At 38.2% G+C, this 17,876-nt stretch overlaps 2 protein-coding genes and 3 long non-coding RNA genes across 7 annotated transcripts in view; 2 read left to right on the top strand and 3 right to left on the bottom strand.

The window, feature by feature from the left end:
* The window catches only part of LOC146483249 (uncharacterized), a 333,500-nt gene that overhangs the window by 90,146 nt on the left and 225,478 nt on the right, over window positions 1–17,876 (bottom strand). The gene's annotated exons all lie outside the window — the stretch shown is intronic.
* Window positions 1,006–14,445, top strand: LOC146483267 (HMG domain-containing protein 3-like). Its single transcript, XM_085106327.1, has 9 exons — window positions 1,006–1,605; window positions 2,926–3,059; window positions 3,214–3,391; window positions 4,081–4,321; window positions 4,433–4,563; window positions 5,188–5,313; window positions 5,472–5,690; window positions 6,217–6,431; window positions 13,359–14,445. The coding sequence occupies exons 3-9, from the start codon at window positions 3,230–3,232 to the stop codon at window positions 13,450–13,452; spliced, it is 1,188 nt and encodes a 395-aa protein (XP_084962453.1). The 5' UTR covers window positions 1,006–1,605; window positions 2,926–3,059; window positions 3,214–3,229; the 3' UTR covers window positions 13,453–14,445.
* On the top strand, window positions 6,550–8,831 carry LOC146483269 (uncharacterized). Of its 2 annotated transcripts, XR_014863926.1 has the most exons (3): window positions 6,550–6,934; window positions 8,275–8,369; window positions 8,692–8,831. It is a non-coding gene; the product is annotated as an uncharacterized LOC146483269 (long non-coding RNA). The 2 variants fall into 2 exon arrangements; XR_014863925.1 differs by lacking the exon at window positions 8,692–8,831 and having other exon boundaries at window positions 6,562–6,934; window positions 8,275–8,409.
* LOC146483268 (uncharacterized) lies at window positions 7,031–13,320 on the bottom strand. 2 transcript variants are annotated; one of them, XM_085106321.1, is made up of 5 exons: window positions 12,816–13,319; window positions 11,617–11,654; window positions 11,341–11,508; window positions 11,121–11,195; window positions 7,031–10,696 (listed from the first exon to the last, which is right to left on the bottom strand). In XM_085106321.1, the coding sequence occupies exons 4-5, from the start codon at window positions 11,168–11,170 to the stop codon at window positions 8,509–8,511; spliced, it is 2,238 nt and encodes a 745-aa protein (XP_084962447.1). In that variant the 5' UTR covers window positions 11,171–11,195; window positions 11,341–11,508; window positions 11,617–11,654; window positions 12,816–13,319; the 3' UTR covers window positions 7,031–8,508. The 2 variants fall into 2 exon arrangements, with proteins under 2 accessions (XP_084962447.1, XP_084962448.1); XM_085106322.1 differs by lacking the exon at window positions 11,341–11,508 and having other exon boundaries at window positions 12,816–13,320.
* On the bottom strand, window positions 14,618–15,214 carry LOC146483266 (uncharacterized). The gene is made up of 2 exons (XR_014863928.1): window positions 15,163–15,214; window positions 14,618–14,907 (listed from the first exon to the last, which is right to left on the bottom strand). It is a non-coding gene; the product is annotated as an uncharacterized LOC146483266 (long non-coding RNA).

Raw genomic sequence — 17,876 nt, 5'->3', positions numbered from 1 at the left:
TTACAGACCAGAACTTTGTAGTAGTTGTGGATTTTTGCTGGGAGGTACTTTTGTCCCAAAACATCCTAAGAGGCCCAAATTGGACATTCCGCTGTGTTCCTCCATTGTTGTTGGGCCATGGAGTGTGTATTCTTGTAAAACGAGTACTCACGATGACAGGTGTCTTGTTATCAAGGATCTGACGAAAGACAGGCCAAGTGTTGTTTGTTTAAGCCAGAAGTGTAAAGAAACCCGTGCAGTTATGGTTAACAGCAATGCCTCTGATCTATTCACCTGCGAGCACATAAAGAGCATTGAGTCAGCTGTTAACCCACAAAATAAGTTTTTGGCTAATTCCCCAATTTGAAGGCATACCAGGGTGGTGAGACGGTCAAGAGTGAGGAGTTGAGGCTGGAGGGATTATCTGGTGACCTACCATTAGCCGTCCAAGTGTCTCCTAGAACGTTTTGTGTATTTGGACCAGTAACAGCAAATAATCCTGCCGGGTATTGCCATGTTAAAGTTCAGGGCCCAGTTGCTCGAAGCATGGTTAGCGCTAACCCGGGTTAAATACCATGACAACCTATAGGTTTTAATACCGCTTAACCAATGTATAGGGCTAACCATGCTTCGAGCAACTCAGCCCGGGATGATTCCTTCAAATGTTGTTCCAAGGATTACAAAACAATTGCTGCCAAGGCGAAACAACTGAAGGCCAAAAATATATGCATTCATGTGCATATATTGATATGCCTTGGTGTTATTTCCTCTGACAAGATTGTTGTCAGTTCCAGCCCTGCTTTAGCCAGTGTACAGCCGCTCTTTCCACAGGCTAGCCCTGCATCAACATCGTCTGGTGCTGAATTGTTCAGTACAAATGCTGTTGGGTCAGAAATCCCGTCAACCATACCAAACAGTGCTGCCAGTGATGAGCCAGTGGATACTATAAGCCGCACCTCTACAGTTCAGCTTAAAGGGGAAGTATCACGAAAATTTGCTGTCATTTCAAAACCCAAAAATGTTTGACTGTCAGTAGAGACAACGAAATAATTGTCAAGTTTGTTAAAAATTACCACCCCAGTGCAATAAAACTGTCGATTAGTGCCCCTGGCCAGAGACAGGGTTGGCTGGTTTGGATTGAAACTTGAAAAATATTAGGCTAATGTTTTTCAAGTTCTCGCATTTTTGTTTCCAAAATGCGCTAGAACAGATCAGAAGTTGTTTCTTTCAAGAATTAAGTTGATTTCTTTCCTCTCGTTATTCTAGAATTATTTGGCAGGTGATTGAAGGTCTTATTTCATCATTTTTAACAAAAGATATCAAAAGCCCCATGATACTTCCCCTTTAACATGAAACGATCCTTGCCACTCAATATTCCAACTGCTGTCATTCAGCAGGCCCATTCCTTGGATATATCAGGATGGCCCGCATCTCTAGCACCTTCCTGTGTTACTTGCGGGCTGTGTAGTGGTCCATTGTCTGGAGAAAAGGGTCACCCAGGCCAAAGAGGAGAATCCCTGCCGGTGCTAACTAACCTTAATCCTTTCCAAAAAATTAAACTGTTGGTGAAGTTTTGCAAAAGTCCAAGTTGCCAAGCAATGCATCAAGTCTTTCCTTATGATATAGGTAACAATAATTAGTTTTATTGTTTGTTTTGTTTTTGCATGATTATCAACATTATCTGCAGCTCTGTTTTACAGCCATAGCCAAACACACAAACAAATCAAAACTATAACTTACAATATTATTATAAGTGAAGAAACCTGATGCATTATGTCTAGAGTGAATGCAGTGAATGCACTGACAGCTTTGATGTTAGCCTTAATTACGTGGGATGCACGTTATAAAATGGGGGCCGTTTGTATCCACAAATGCGCATCTTTTAATTATTAACTCGTTTTAGATGTATCAAATTCAGTTTTCTCCTAGAGGGGATCTTTTCGTCTCCTATTGTCCTTATTGTCTTTAACAAAAACGGTCCAATCAGAATGCAATATCTTAGTGTAGGTCAGGAGGGATAGGAGGGGAGTTAATTACTATGGTGATTATTCAGGTCTTAGTGGTCTCTCGGTGGAACTGAAAAGGCTTTACTTTAGTGGCGTGGCCATATTGTTTTAATGTTTTAGATTCCAATGTGCCGTTTTCAAAAAGAAAATTAACCCTTTTGAAGCGGTAAATCGAAAGAATAACTTCTAAGAAACACTCGACAGTAAAAACAGTGGAAATCGGAGAGTTCAAGGCGGAGGAATCATGCTTCTGTTTGACAGTTGTAGAACCATCCAGAATATGCGAGGGAAAGGTCATTGGTATTAAGCTAGAACGCAGATCGCATCACTTTGTCGAATTGATGCTCAAACGCAACTGGAAATCCACTTTACAAAAAGATTAAAGGCTTGATTGTCCATTTGTACTAACAGTTTTCATTTAGGAAAGCTTTTTGCCTGTTTTCTTTCTGTTTTTTTTTTTGGTGAAACGAAAACAATTTGTAATCTTACACGTTTATTTACATAACCAGAAACGTGAGTCAGGCCACGTTATTGTGATAGAAATTCCGGTATAACGATAAGACGCGTAACACAAGGGAAACAACATAATGCTATCTTTGTGACTCAAAATATTCCATTAGCTAGGATAGTCTGCGAAGCATACAATTATAAGAATCAAGGGGCATCACACGTAAATGCCAGTATAGGCATCTTGTTAATATTGTGAAGCTGCAGGTTCTCTTATGATTTGTTTTTGTGGCTCATACTTTCTTAAAGAAGAATTTGGTCTATAAGATGCCTCTCTGTGGAACTTCCACCGACTATCCATTTTGTGGTTGTGGGCATTGTATTTAATAACCACACTTTATTTTGATACAGTGTAGTTGAATAACACCCAAAACTACTGTAATCTACCTGGCTTAGGATGACCTTTTTTTGCTTATCTTCTTGCATGATTTAGGCATGTTCAATATTTCGGACAAAGTCCTTGTGTCTTTGGAAATCCTGGTGGAATGGCGACATCTTTTCCGTAGAGGAGTTCCTATATCCACAGCAATTGAAAGCAAGCTCCAAGCTATGGCAGAAAGAGTCCAGGTTGGTTTCAAACAATATTAAAGTATTTGGTTACCGGTTCTCTATAACATATAATGGCATGTGAGAGTGTATTTTAATTTGACTGTATGCATACTTCATCCAGTTTGACCTAAATACATGTACATGACCTGTGTTTGTAATTTCGTTTCTACAGGAGCATCCTGGTGAAAATGAGCTTAAAAGGCCTAGCCAATTTGCTGTACAATGGCTTTTATTGTTTTGAGGCCATAACAGATCGCAGTTTGGATGATGTTATAGGCGGCATCTGTGGAACAGTTGAAGAGCTGTACCTTGGGGATGGGAATGAAAAAAATTGTTGCAGTATTAGTGAGGTGGGTATCTTTAAACGCTTAAATTCAAGGGAATGTGTATATGCTCTATTCTTTTGTGTATCACCTTGATTTCCTAAAATTAATTAACTACAGTAAAAATAGTAAATATGTTCACTAGCCAATCCATTCCAAAAAAAAAAAAAAAAGCTTAGGAGCTTTTGATTGAATGGTCACATTATACAGTGCATAATTCATTCCATGTGGCCAAAAGAATCATGATATTGAATCTTAGCACAAGGGGCTTTTTGCATGAAGTTGGTCGCAGCTGGAGCTAAATACAGATGAACTCCAGAAATACAAATACCTTGTTCGACCTAGTCAGAATGCAAATTTGCTGACGAATACCACTTAATAAGTAAATATTTAATTTATATATAAAAACTCGAGAATTCTTGACCTGCGTAATGAAGTCAGAAATGTTTGCTCTCCAGTGAAATTTTGCAGTCATGAGTAGAACACTGGCAATAAATTTATCTTCATAATCCTTACAATATAATAAAACAGTGGACAAATTTATTTATTTTCTCTTCAATATTGTTGAAATACAGTGAAGGTAAAAGGTACTCGCTTTGTGTCAAAGGCCAAGATGAGAGACATTTGTTTCCCAGTAACATATAAGAATTAATGCGCAGCGATTGCACAGAATTTTTAAAAGTTTGTTGAATTTGAAGTGGTTGTTTCTGTATCAGATCAATTATCAACCACCAGAATGTGCAACAGATAACCCTATATCTCTGGAGAATTTTATGCTGCAATTGAAGGAAAGATGGGTGGAATGTACCACTTACACACGTCGCAGCAAAAAATTTCAAGTCCACCAGATGGCAATACCTCCAATTAATGCTCCTTCCATGCGTGGCCCTGTCGTTGTAAATACAGAGGATAAGAAGAAGAGCACTGTATTGGACAGCATAAAGCATAACTATCAAGGTTTGAAATTCTTTTGAAATTAATACGTATGCCACTTGCATCAATCCTGTCATTTTACAGCTTGCATTGAATTCTAAATATGTATTTACTATTTTTTATGATCCATTTCAGGCGACCCAGCCCTCCTACATGGCATAATTTCTAAGGAAAGCGTGGACATTTCAGCACTTGATATGATGAGTGCTGGATGTATTAAAGATGTTTGTGAAAAATGCAACATTCCAACATCAAGCAAGTCATTGGTAATTGTAGCAATTTTATATTATTGGACGAGGTCTCATTAGGGAGACCTTGATTGTTCTGGATATCATAATCGGAAAATTGTTTTACTAATCATTGAACGAAAAAAGAAAACAATTCATTGTTATGCTTCTTCACCAGCAGCAAGCCACACATAGAATCTTAGAATCCTTCTGCTTCGGCTGATAACTCTTAGCAAGACCTTGATTATTCTGGCTATCACAAAACCGAAACTTATAATATTATTATTGTTTTATTTTACATTGAAGGAAAAAATGTTGCAACAGTAAACATTCAATTGCAAATCTGGATGTTGTTTTGCATCTTCACCAATAACAAGCCACACAAAGCTTGCAAACTTGACCCCGCAGTCATACATGAATTCATGTGACCTCGAGTCTCCTTGGCATAATTATCAGTATAATATGGAGCAAGCACTGGTTTCCAAAATTCACTGTACGATTTCGCCAATCAGAAGAGATTGTGAGTTCAATGTATAATAATAGCACTAATGGCATAACCCACTGATCGCATGACCCTGCCTGACCTTCTGATATGATGTTGTAAGATTGGTTTGCCATCCAAAAGAAACAATAATACCATTTATATTTTCTGTTCTTACACAGGCAAGGATGAAGATTGACATGCAAGGGTTGTACGAGTCTCTTCTTGTTGGTCCGTGTCCATGCCATGGATTTACAAAGGTTGATGGACACACAGGTGGTTTTTACCACGTTGTTTGTAGACATGGGGTGAGCGTCACATGATTGTTTACACAATCAATACCTACACTACACATTTGATCTTTTTGTTTTTGGTATAGCAGGACCAATCAATCTCAACTATATTCTGCATGTAAAATTACTTTTATTATAGTATCTCTAAGAACTTCTATCTCTGTTTATTTTAGATTACAGCTGCTTCCAAGTTTCTGACACTCCAAGAATCTGTACGTGATCCTGCTGACTTGTACCAGTCATTTAAGCACTACCCACTGCTTTTTATATCTGACATTCCATGTGGGTTTGTCAGGCACATGGATTGCAGGGAACCCACAACAACAAAGCAGTTGTGGGGATCTTTCAGTGGCTGTCTGGAACAACCCACTCTTGAAAAGAAACCATTCAAAGTATGTTTTGAAATATTATTGTTAAATGTTTTAATTGTTATCCTAAAGATTAACATACTACAGATTACTTATAGTTCAGGGCCGGGTTGTTCATAAGCCAGTATAAGGGCTAATCCAAGATTAAAAGTTAACCATGGTTTTTGTCTCACTCGTTAAAAATGATTTGAAAGGCTCATTTTACTTGCTAATGATAAAGAAAAGTCTAAGGTAAAACTTAGGTACAAAAATATTTCGGACGAATCCTTATGGATTAGTGAATATACACGTAATCAAATGAAAGTTCACCGTAACCAAGGATTAGCGTAATCGGGCTTTGAACAGCTGGGCCCAGTAGTACATGACAATGGCATCTGCATGTGGTTAAGTGGAAGTTTTATATTTGGGAGTTGTTAATTAAGGCTGAATTGTAATGTTAAAGCAAGTGTAGAATAGTCCCTTTTCTGTCAATTTGAAGACAAGATTCAGAGGTTAATGTAAATGATCTCCCTCCCTCCAACATAATTTTTTATTCTGTTTACATTTGTAGGACATTAGTGTACCTGATATTGTTCCAGCAGAATACCGGGATGTTTCAAAGCCCTTACAAACCTCTGATGACAACAAGAATGCCCACCCCCTGACTGGTTCTGAAAGGCGGTATGTGCTCGGTGACGGATTCCACAATGCCTCCAATCCCCACAAATCTGATCTATGTCAGTTCCATGACATAACTTTGTGTCTTCAGTCTTGTGTGTTAAAAACGGGTCGGTACAAAATGTGGACCCCCAATTTGGACCCCCTTCTGGACCCCCATCTGGACCCCATCTGGACCCCCATCTGGACCCCATCTGGACCCCCATCTGGAACCCATCTGGACCCCCTATTTTTTTATTTTATATATATATTTTTTATTTTATTATTTTTTCAAAGTCGTCTAAGTCAGCGAAGGAAAAAAAAAGTGAAGAATGTTGTTTGAACTCGGCACGCACCGCTCCCTCCCCTAGAGCGTCCAAATTTTGTCCCTGTCCATTATTTTCCATATATAGTAGTCGTGACGAACCTTCAAATCCAAGATGGCGGCCACATCCATCGAAAACATCTTGCGTCTAATTCTCTCTGTCGGAGGTGAACTGAAGTATCAGTGTGGAAAGCAAAACAAACACTTTTCTTACAAACAGGTCTATAATGAATGGGAATTGCTTTTGAACGGCTCGAGACTTTTTCAAGTTAGTATTTCGTGCTTCGAGCTAATCACTGAGCATGAGGTAAGATTTGTGCTTTATCACTTACGTGCTAACCTTCCTGTATAGCCCCTCATTGTGTACCATATCTATTTGTGCACGCAATAAAAAAACAGAAAGTTAAGATCAACAGAAAACATCAACTTTATTTTAATAACGGACTAATATCAACAAGATTAAATAGACCATTTCAAGGGTAATGACTTCATATTGCAGGGGGTGCAAAACTACGGAGGCGAATGCAAAAATTACAGTAAATGTATGGAAAAAGTCGGGAGTTTTGATGCTCGATAATTTGAAGACGATTGACATTCTGCCCTTAATTTCTATGAATTAGGAAGTAAATACATATAGCAGAAGATATTGCCGACTAAATTTGAAGGGTTCGGGCAGGCTTAGAAGCGAGAAATCATAGTTTTTGTTTTTCATACAAATGCTTGTAAATTTTCCCGCAAATGACGGCGCGGTTTTACAGACAAATATCTGGAAATTCAAAATCTTTATTTGCGGCTTTGTGTGCAAGACTTCATTTCTATTCTCAAATTTGATCGGTAATCTCTTTTACAGTCAATCCAGGTCACGCGTAAACAGTAATTCCAAGAATGAAATGAACATTCGAATTTCTCTTTGTAATGTCCGACGTGTGAATGAAATGTTGGACATCTCTCTGGAAATCGTTTCGAAAAAGACGCATTAACTGAAAAAAAGATTCAAAATACTTGGGAAACAATTGTTATTCTTGAAATATTCAATTTTGCAATGTAAAGAAAAATTCATAGCTTTATACTGTCAATAAGCTAGGGAAATTTATACGGGAACTCTGAAATCTCGTTGGCGATTTTGAAAACTGACATGTAAATTTCTAAACTCTGTTCAAATTTCAAAAATATCGTTCACGCGTGACCTGGGTTGACTGTAACTGGTGTCTATTGTCTGTTATTCATAGAAACTGCAGAATGTCAACCTTCCCCAAATTATCGAGCATCAAAACTCGCGACTTTTTCCATACATTTAAATACTGTAAATTTTTCGCTCGCCTCGGTAGTTTTACACCCCCTGCAATATGGCGTCAATTAACCTTAAAATGGTCTATTGTAACTCAACATTAAAAATCTTTTTGAAAGAAACTGAACACTAAAGTTCGTAAGGACCCGTTTTGCTTAAGGATCCAGCCGTGAAACCAGAAAGGCAGTTAATTCTGCATTTAGTGTATGAGGCAACGACAACTGTACATTTTTTGCTTGAAAGTGTGGGTTTCGCTCAATGATGCAATCTCTGTTAACATGATAGTGCTTATTTTCAAACTTTCTTAGCCACTGGTTTGTCTTGTTTATAAAAACGTAGTCTTCCTCTTTGTGTCGTAGGCAATACTGACCGTCAAGATTCTCTCCAGACGTATCATCAGTTGAGCTCGATGATGGTCCACTCTTTAGATCTCCTCTACAGCCAGCACATTTACGTACGTTTCCACTTATCTGTATTAGTTCTACTGGAGTGTTTTCTGTGGGGCGAACTACTGGTTTTTGCGGTCTTGTAGAGGTTGTACGAGTGAACTTTACCTTCAAACTATTAGCTGCACAAGGCTCTGCTGAATATTGTTATTTGCTACAGTCTGCTGGAATATCTCGTAGAACTTCTCCAAGCGTTGCCCTATGTGAAAGCTCAACAGAATCTTTTTGCTTTTTTCTATTCCTGGCCGTATGACCAGGTTTCTTTCCTGCATGGCGACTCACATTTGCCATTGACGCTGCAGTTAAATTAGTCTGTTTGTTTTTCCGTAGGTACAAATCAACATAACAGTGGAGGTCATTGTTATCCGCAGACGCTGCTAATGAATGAGAGCATATGCTGTGCATCTGGAATTGGAGACATGGAGTACAACAAACATAGTTGTGTTCACTTGTGCACTTAATAACGTGCGGCTGACTGCCTGACTCGCTTGGAACTATTCGGGACTTGGGTCCATGGAAACCCTCACGAATGTTGCCATTCAAGATTCTCTCTACTTTAAACTTTAATGCAGTGACTTGATCATCTGGAAATTTTGCATTGAGCTTTTGCAGTTCTGTTTTGAGTGGCTCCTCTGCTATATCATCGACCACTTTCATTGGAACGGCTGAGACTTTGTCTAGAAGCAGCTTTCGTTTAGACGGTTCAAGAGCCCAGAAGTCCGGGGGCATCTTTGCATCCTTATACTCATCTTTCAGGGTGTATGGACCTGACATTTCTGTGAATGCTTTGCCAACGTCGTGGCGTTGCTTGGTGACAAATCCTCGAATGTCAGTAACAACTTGTGAAATATATCCCTTTTTGTTTTCCATCCAGGATTTCAAAGATGCATTCATGGCTTCGGGGCAGTTGTTGTCAAACATGTCTTCCTCTATGCCAACTTCTTGAAGCAGACTTGGTCGGCAGTGATGATATATTGACTCAGCTTTATTTTTCTCAAAGTAGAGGAAGAATTTAGCATCTTGTGGCATTTTTTTCTTTTTCCGCTCTTCTAGTTCCAACCCATCCCACTTAACCTTGAGTTTGGAGAGGTTCAATTCAAATTCGGCGCGACTGTTACAGTCCACAAGTCCCTGCTGGTGTTTATCGCCGAAGACATCTTTTAGGACTACTCTGAAAAAAGCATCAGAAAGATGTAATTCAGATTTGACTTTGTTTTCGATGTTCCTTACAATATGTGTTCGGCACAGAAAGCTATAGGAAAAAGGAAATTCTAGATCCAATGCTTTGATGAGGGCACTTTCTCCATCTGATCCATACGCTTTCAGTTTATTCCTCAAGTCTGGGCAGACATTTGTCATCTTCTGGAAAAGACATTGGTAAGTCTCACGATCTTTCTTAGAGCAAATCATGACTGGGCCCACGAGAACAGGTTCTTTTCCAGTCTCCCGAGATCGTAGTTGCATGTGCCGGTATGTTGTAACGACAACATAAAAGTTTCCTATATCATACGTCATATCAACACAAAAAGGCGAGTTGACGCCGTTATCATTTGTGCAAAATTTGGCAATGTCATCGATCTGTTCTTTTGAAAATAGAATAACAGTGGGACAATTGTTCTCCACAATGACTCCTTGGACAAACTTCTTTTCTTCGTTGTATTGCATGGCAATCACTTCTCCTATCGGATCTGATGGCTTTGGATTCATTTTTGTGCGTATGTACTTTCCTTGGCGCTCGTTTCGTGGCAAAGATGACTGAGAATATGCCATGAGTCCACCAGAGCCTTCTTCAATTTTGTGCATCGCTCGTTTTATACTGTTGTGTTCTTTTACAGCAGCAGTCAGCTTTTCCAGAGTACTTTTCTTTGTGGGCACAAATGGAACGTCATTCTTTGAGTTTCCGTGTGGCTTATTCACAACGACATGAGGCTCTTCATCAAAACGATATTGCACGAGAGCAAATGGATAGGTTTCACCCTTTGGTGTTTTAACTGTAATTACCAATCTGTGAAAGTCACTAGCAGAGTCGTGAACGAATCTATGGCGCTGGACTTTGTAAACATTGTTAGAACTGTCTGATGGATTAGCAATTACATTGCCTTCTTCAAAAGAGACTTTGTATTTCTTCTCCTTTGCACCACTAGTTGCATTCCAACGGTGATCATCCTGCCAATCATCTTTTATTTTCCGCATGTCTACAACAGTGGTCTCATTTGTTGCTATTCTCACTGGGAGGGTCGATTTTGCCGTTGTTTCGCAGTTAGGACCAAACAGGATCTTTAATGCAGAAATATTATCAATCACACCTTTTCCAGATTGTCGGGCATTTGTTTCCCTATTGAAGATATAAAACATTCAATACTTTACTATTACATCCAGAATCATATTTGCCATACCTTATTCTGTACTTTGTCAGCTTACAATCTCTAAATTTTTCAGGCATAAAGACAGGCTCTTAAAAGGAAAATGGTAGAGGGGGAAAGAAGTGTTTTCCTCCTTGGCTCGTATACTGGTATAATATACTCCTTGGCTCATATACACCTTAAATAATATTTTGTGCTTTGGTTTCAGGAGGGTGTTGCAAACATACCAACTCTAGTAAATTGGCACAGTTAAAAATTAAAAGAAAAATCAAAAATCAAAAAATATATAAAGCTGTATAAATGCCAAAGTAGCTTAATGTAGAAACAAATCGGAATCTCTGTTGCTATACTATAGCTAGGGTGATTATGTGGCTTGCAGTACATGTATTTCATTACCTGACGTCAGGAGATTCACTGTTTTCTTTTTCACACTCCTCATCAGACATGAGTGTTGATAAATTCTTAGCAACTCTACGTAAAGAAATATTTTTAAGCAAGGTTAGTGCAAATCATCAAAAAACAGACACCTGTTGTGCTTAAAGGTTGCTGTGAACACGTTACATCAGGGTCATTCTTACTTAAGATTTTTTTCACAGTGCATAAACAAAGAACATACTTATTTGTGTCTCCTTGTGAGCATGACTTCTCTAAACATGGCTTTTTGACTGGGGTAGACTCCAAAGATGAGGATGACAAAACAGAAATGAGCTCATCTATGTCCTCATTCTTCAAATTACTCTCCTCCCTACTCTTTGAGAAAGATCTCTTCCTCAATTTGCGTTTCCTAAATTAAATATACATTTCACAATTAAAAAAAAACAGGATTATTATTACTACTCATAAAGCATTTTCACCATTTGAAAAGTACAAAAGCAACATCAAAACTTTATACCGTGAAATGTCTTGTCCCTTTTCTTGTTTCTCGGATTTCTACAGAAAAGAAAATTCCAGTTACATTTTAAGTAGACTAGGGGTAAGGAAGGGCGGTGGAAAAGGAGAGAGAAGTCTATGGGAATTGCGGACAAGGGGTAAAAAGTGGGTGAAAAATATTTTACATAATTTATTTTCCAAAAGTACCTAGAGGCAAGAACCACTAAGCCATAACCAGAACTAAAAAAGGAAAACTGGAAGTGGGGGCATAGCCCCCTATCCAGAGTTTTTTTTTTTTTTTATATAAGCAACATGAACTGCCCCAAACTAAGGGAATAAGTGTGTAGTTTTGCACTGCCTCTATCTAAAATGCCTTAAATATGATGATTTACTTCTCAATTTGCTGGTATCTGAAATGCAAATTGCTGAGCGAAGGGACTTTAAATCGAACGTTCAGCTTTAATTGGTGAAAACATAAGGAATTCATAGCGTGACGCTTCACTTAAACATTGCATGACTTAATTGCGTGACCTTTTACGTGAACACTGTATAACTTGAACCGTATTTGGAAAGTAAGATTACTAGGACACCTGCTGTGTTTGATGCGATGCGAAGTTAGGATGCTAAGAAGTGTTGTAACGGAGTGTTTTTACCCCAGGGGGTATACATGAAGGGGGGGGGGGGGGGGGGGTCTGACGGAGCTTCATATTGCCAACCCAACAAAATACATGAGCCTGAATTTTACACCCACAAAAAATACTTGGCATCGACATTTTCTACCCAAATAATGCGAGACTAAGTACCTCAATAGTGATTTATTTATTCAAACAGACTTTAAGACCCAAACAAAATATGTGACATACCACTTGACCCAAAAACAATACCGAGGGTGTTAATTTTCAACCTAAAAAAAATAGGTCAGATCCCCCCCCCCCCCCCGTCAGGTATACTGCAAGTACCCCCCCCCCCCCCCCTTGGGTTTTGACGCGAAATCTAGATTAAAGTTCGTTGTCTTTGAGCTATCGCGTGGTTAAAAAAATTTCATGCACATAAATTTGACCTTCAATCGCCCATCTGGTGGCATCAACACAAAAAATTCAATTATAGCCACCTTCCAAATGCGACAAGTATTCTAACAGTGACCACGTGTTCCTTATCTAACCAACCTCAACTGAAAATCACATGTAGATCACTATGAGGAGGTATAAGCGTGTTGCTTACCACGTCAATATACTTATAGCTTCCAAGAGGGCAAACATACGCCGTAATTACACAGTCCGTATCGTCTTCAACAGATATTGGCTCCAATCGCCCACTCCTTGTTAGTTTCTGTAATATAAGAACGCATATATTAAAATCGTATTCTTGCGAAGCGCATTATCATGCAAATATAGTTGAATTAAGCACGCATACTGTGGAAAATGGCTTCTATGAGAATCTCCCTAGATTATTCCTTAAGATTTTGCCATGATTGTGTATCGATGGCCTTAGAGCAAACCAGATTGCTCGTCAAATACGAAAGAAATCTCAAACCACTCACCTCCATTTTCTTTTCACCACGGGACAGGAGAGTAAAAACCAGTCAGCGGTACTTACGTAAAAAGGTGATGACGCAATCCAAACGGCGGGAAAATAATTTGACGAATAGTGGGTTCAGAGGGGGTCCAGATGGGGGTCCAGATGGGGGTCCAGAAGGGGTCCAGATGGGGGTCCAGAAGGGGGTCCAAATTGGGGGTCCAGGTTTTGTACCGACCCGTTAAAAACAAGCTATCAAGAGTCGGAAAATCACAAAAAGAATATCCGTAGGCTTCGAAGCTCATGTGTTCAAGGTTTTGGAACTCATTTCTTTTACAATTAATTATCTAATGGATTACTATCAAAATGAGACCATTGTAGGAAAACAACGTACACTGCTAGAGAAGAGTCTTGGAAAGGATCAGTTTGTTAGCAGGGACCAGTTTTCACGTTTTCAAGTCAACAATGCACAAAGTTCACATTAAATTTTAGCTGTTACATTTATGTAGATTTAGTGTTAAATTGCCACACTCCAGTAAGCAAAGCCTGTGATGAGACATGTTTTGCGTGTTTAGTTTTTCCTTCATGGTAATAGGTTAACAAATCAAATGTGACTGTGTTCCAGCCAATATTCATAATCCATAGTCTCCCCGGCTACAGAGGGGATTGTAAATTTCCGAGGGGCGGGGGAGGGGAGAATGGGGGTTGTCTGAGTGCCAAAAATTTAATTCAGTGTGTATGAAGCTGGACTGGAAACGTCCCTTCTGTGGGGGAGGTGTGGATAATACTTGGAACCAGTTTGAAATGACATGTATCAGAAATTGTGCAGAGCAGCATTCAATGCAATAACAGTACTGATTGTATATTTTTTTGTATAGAATAGGCTACATTTCCTAATTCATTGTTGATACATTATCTAAATACAACATCTTTGAGGGTAATGCTTTACCTTGCATAACATTATTAGCATATTATTGTTCACAATATTGCAGTAGCAGCCACCAGAAAACTGTGTTTTTCTGATACCCATTTGTTATAATAAACCAATATCAGAGTTTACATCAATTTTGGTTATTCAAATTAACTCGCCTCTGTACGATACAGTAGGAAAAAAAGAAATAACAAGAAGACTGACAAATCAACCTACAAGAAATGTGGAAAATGTATATTTCTTACTAATTCCCTGATGGAGATCATAATATTGGCTTGGATATAACATGATGGGCTGCACTTTCATAAAACAATAATCTATTATTAGAATATTAATATCATTCTTCCTGTTTTAATGATAGATATTCAGAATAATGAATGATATCTAATTAAAATTGTTATTCTACTTGGGCTTCCTGAATATGAATTTATTTATAACCAACTAGGTGCTATTGTTCCTTGTTGGTTTTAATCATATTATACACCCAATGCTAAAATGGTTGACATTTTAATATTCTTTTGTCTGCATTCAAATTAGCCTCACTAGCCTCGTCCAAGGTAAAATATTCTTTTGATTGTTGAACTCAAGAACAAGGCTATTGAGGCCAATTTGAATGTAGACAAAAGAATATCAAAATGTCAGCCATTTTTGCATTGGGTCTATGATCCAATGTACATTCGTGTAATGATATTTGATGTCACACAGCTTTATGTATTTCTCATTACGGTCGTTTTTTTGATTAAATTAATCAGTTGTATGTCACAAATTCTTATGAATGTTAATTAAGACAGCTACTCCAGCCCATCACAGTCTGGGCAAAACCAATTTTGCTGGTTTGGTTCTTCATCCTTAATCCCAACACATAGGCTGCAATGACAAAGCAAAATAATACTTATTTTAATAAATGATATTTAATTCCTTCTAAAATTCCTTGAAAGTGTTTTGGTGCTTAATAAATGTACATTGAATAGCCTGTTGTTATAACTAACAAAAGAAAGTAAATTTAAAAATATAATTATAGGAAATTTCAAGGTGGCAGCAAAACAACAAACACTAATAATTTATTACTGAATGTAACTGCAATGTAACTCTTTCTTTGTAAATATGGTTTTATCATCTTACTTGTGGAACCAAAACTCGCAGCTATCGCATCCAACCCATCTAACAGAAACACATTCCTCTCCACATTTCTTGCATGTTGAGTTGCCAGCTTTCTTGTTATTTCTTCTTTTCCTACTTTGTTTAGTTTCTGATGCTTTGTTTGCTGTTTAAAAAAATAAAATTATTTCAAGGACAGACTCCAATGAAGAAGATAGTGTTAATGTCACAAACTGCATATGGTTTAAACTTCCGTTTTTTAATAAGGTCAAGGTATTAAATTTTTATTCTGTTTTTCTTTCATCTAAAAGGCTAAAGTAGTCAGTAGCAATTTTACATTCGGAGAAAATTGCTGCGTCGGAAGTGACAAAGTCAGTGTCGTTGATTTTCAATTGACTTATTGTTCCTTGTTTAAAATGTCGACTTTCAAGGTTCAGAAAGCACTTGGTATTCTTTTCCCCTTCATTATACCATTGAGACTTTGAACGAAGGATTGCACCTTTGGTCCGAAATTCAATTATTTTTTCCAAGTCCCTTTTTAGGGTGTTAAGTTTTTCCATAACATTCTGGCTTGGAGGTTCACTACTGTTTCCGTTGTCAAGTTGTTTTTCTAATATTGCGATTGACTTTACAAGATCTTCTTCTCTGTTCATTCTTTCTGATTTTTTTTATGCCGCGTAAGAAATTGATCTCTCTCTCTCACTTTCAGTTTTACCATTTCCCAAAGTAAGATAAGGTTGACCGTCTCATCATTTTCAAATTGGCTTACAGTATTTTCTATTGTCGCCTTGATTTTATTTAGGTAGCTAGCTTCTGATAGTAAAAAGTATTCAGCTTCCAAAAGCCATTTCCTCTGGGGTGTAAAGATAAACTTAGAGTTATCATGGAATGATCACTTTTGAACCCTGAGATAATGTCTGCTTTGGTAATATTGCAAATGGATGTTTGGCTTACAAGAAAAAGTCCAGTCTGCAGGGTATGTCGGATTGCCGTTGGCGCCAGGTGTACCTCTTGGCTTCCGGATTGAGAATTCTCCATATGTCGGACAAATCAAGGCTTTCACAGAAATCTTGAACTACTTTCAAGGCGTTCTTATGTGTTCTAGGAAGGCCACCTTTCTTGTCTTTAACTAGGTCAAGAACTAAATTAAAATCACCTCCGATTATAAATTCTTCACAGTTGAAGCTGGATAAGTGACTAAAAACAGCCTGAAAGAAATCTGGGTCGTCCTCGTTTGGTGCATATACATTAGCTAGAGTTAGAAGTTTACTGTTTGTTTCGATATCACATATTACGGAACGGCCATTCGGATCCACAAAAACCGTTAGAATCTTCAAGTTGAAGTTGTTATTAAAAAGGATACCGACTCCCGCTTTGTTGCTGGCGCAACAACTGAAGAGCGTTTTGTAACCCCATTCGCTAGTCCATATGTCCGTTGTGTTTTCAGTACAATGGGCCTCTTGCAGCATATATATTGAGAAGTTTTTTGATCTGAGCCAATTAAACACCTCTCTTCTCTTAGTGTTGTTCCCTATTCCCCTGACATTAAGTGACGCTATTTTCAAATTCATTGTTTTACAAGGAATGGAAAGATCTTCATTCGCCTTTTTTGCAAAAATATCAGATTAGCACATGGGTTGTTTAGCGTCGCTCTGCTTTTTAAAAAAATATTGTTTTTGGTCTGGAGTTCATCCAGAACATAACCAGCGAGGTATTGTGCGAGGAAGGAAAAAAACAAAACAACTACATTGTGCACTTAGGTGGACGACAAACCGGTTGAAAAATATTTGACTCTGAACGTCAACAGTGAAGATAACGGAACTTAAGATAATGTTTACACGGTATAAAAGAGAATGACAATAAACACGCAACAAAAAATAAAAATGAACACTTTGTGGTGGAAATCGATTAATCATTAATGTTTAGACGCCCTTTCCTGACTTTACTTTAATGTTTCAAAAGATACGGGTTCTTGGTCTGCTACATATTGTCCAGGTCTTCCTTGCAAAAAATCCGAGTTGGTGATCCATTTGGAGAGTTCTTGACATAGATTTTACCATCTAAAGTCCAGACGCTTATAAGTGTTCCCTCTCTCTCCGTCGCTTGTTTGCCTCTTCCACCACTCTACGCCGCAACGCAGTTAAGTTCTCGTTAATCAAAATTCGCTGTTACCCAGAGGATCGAGGGATAACTAGGGAAGAGATCGGAGACTTTAACTTGTTTAAGAGTGCCTGCCTGTAACTTTCGAGAATCGCTGGCCAAGCTTGAAAAATCGAAACTCCTGATAATTTGCCTGAAGTTTACTTTTGGGGAACTATCTTCGGAAATATTATTTGAATGTTCTGAAAATTTTTAGTTTTCGAGAATTTTGGAGAAAACGAAATAACGGGTTTTGCCTCATTAATTATGCAAAAATCTCACTCAAAATTAGCCAAGTTCAATACGCTTGTGTTTAAACAGTACGCAACGCTAGAAAGCGAGGTCGGTTTTGAATAAGAGCATAACTCACCTACTTTCTATCAATGGGACCTATGTAAACTTTTCTAGAACTTTGGAGGGTTTTATGGCTCTTTGAAAAATTGACATTTTGAGGACTTCGCGATGAGGCGAAAATTGAGTAAGTTTGAAGGTTTAAAATGCATCTTGGTATGTCAGGTATCGACTCGAGAGGAACATTGTGATAAAGCTTGGGTCTTCGTCTTTAATAATACGAAATAAAAAATCTGGGCAATCAATGC

The sequence above is a fragment of the Pavona decussata genome, unplaced genomic scaffold (genome assembly GCF_977016875.1).
Source record: "Pavona decussata unplaced genomic scaffold, jaPavDecu1.1 SCAFFOLD_40, whole genome shotgun sequence".
In the NCBI taxonomy this organism is placed as follows: domain Eukaryota; kingdom Metazoa; phylum Cnidaria; class Anthozoa; order Scleractinia; family Agariciidae; genus Pavona; species Pavona decussata.
Note: the sequence above shows the minus strand (reverse complement) of the source record. Positions and strands in the feature narration are given on the sequence as shown.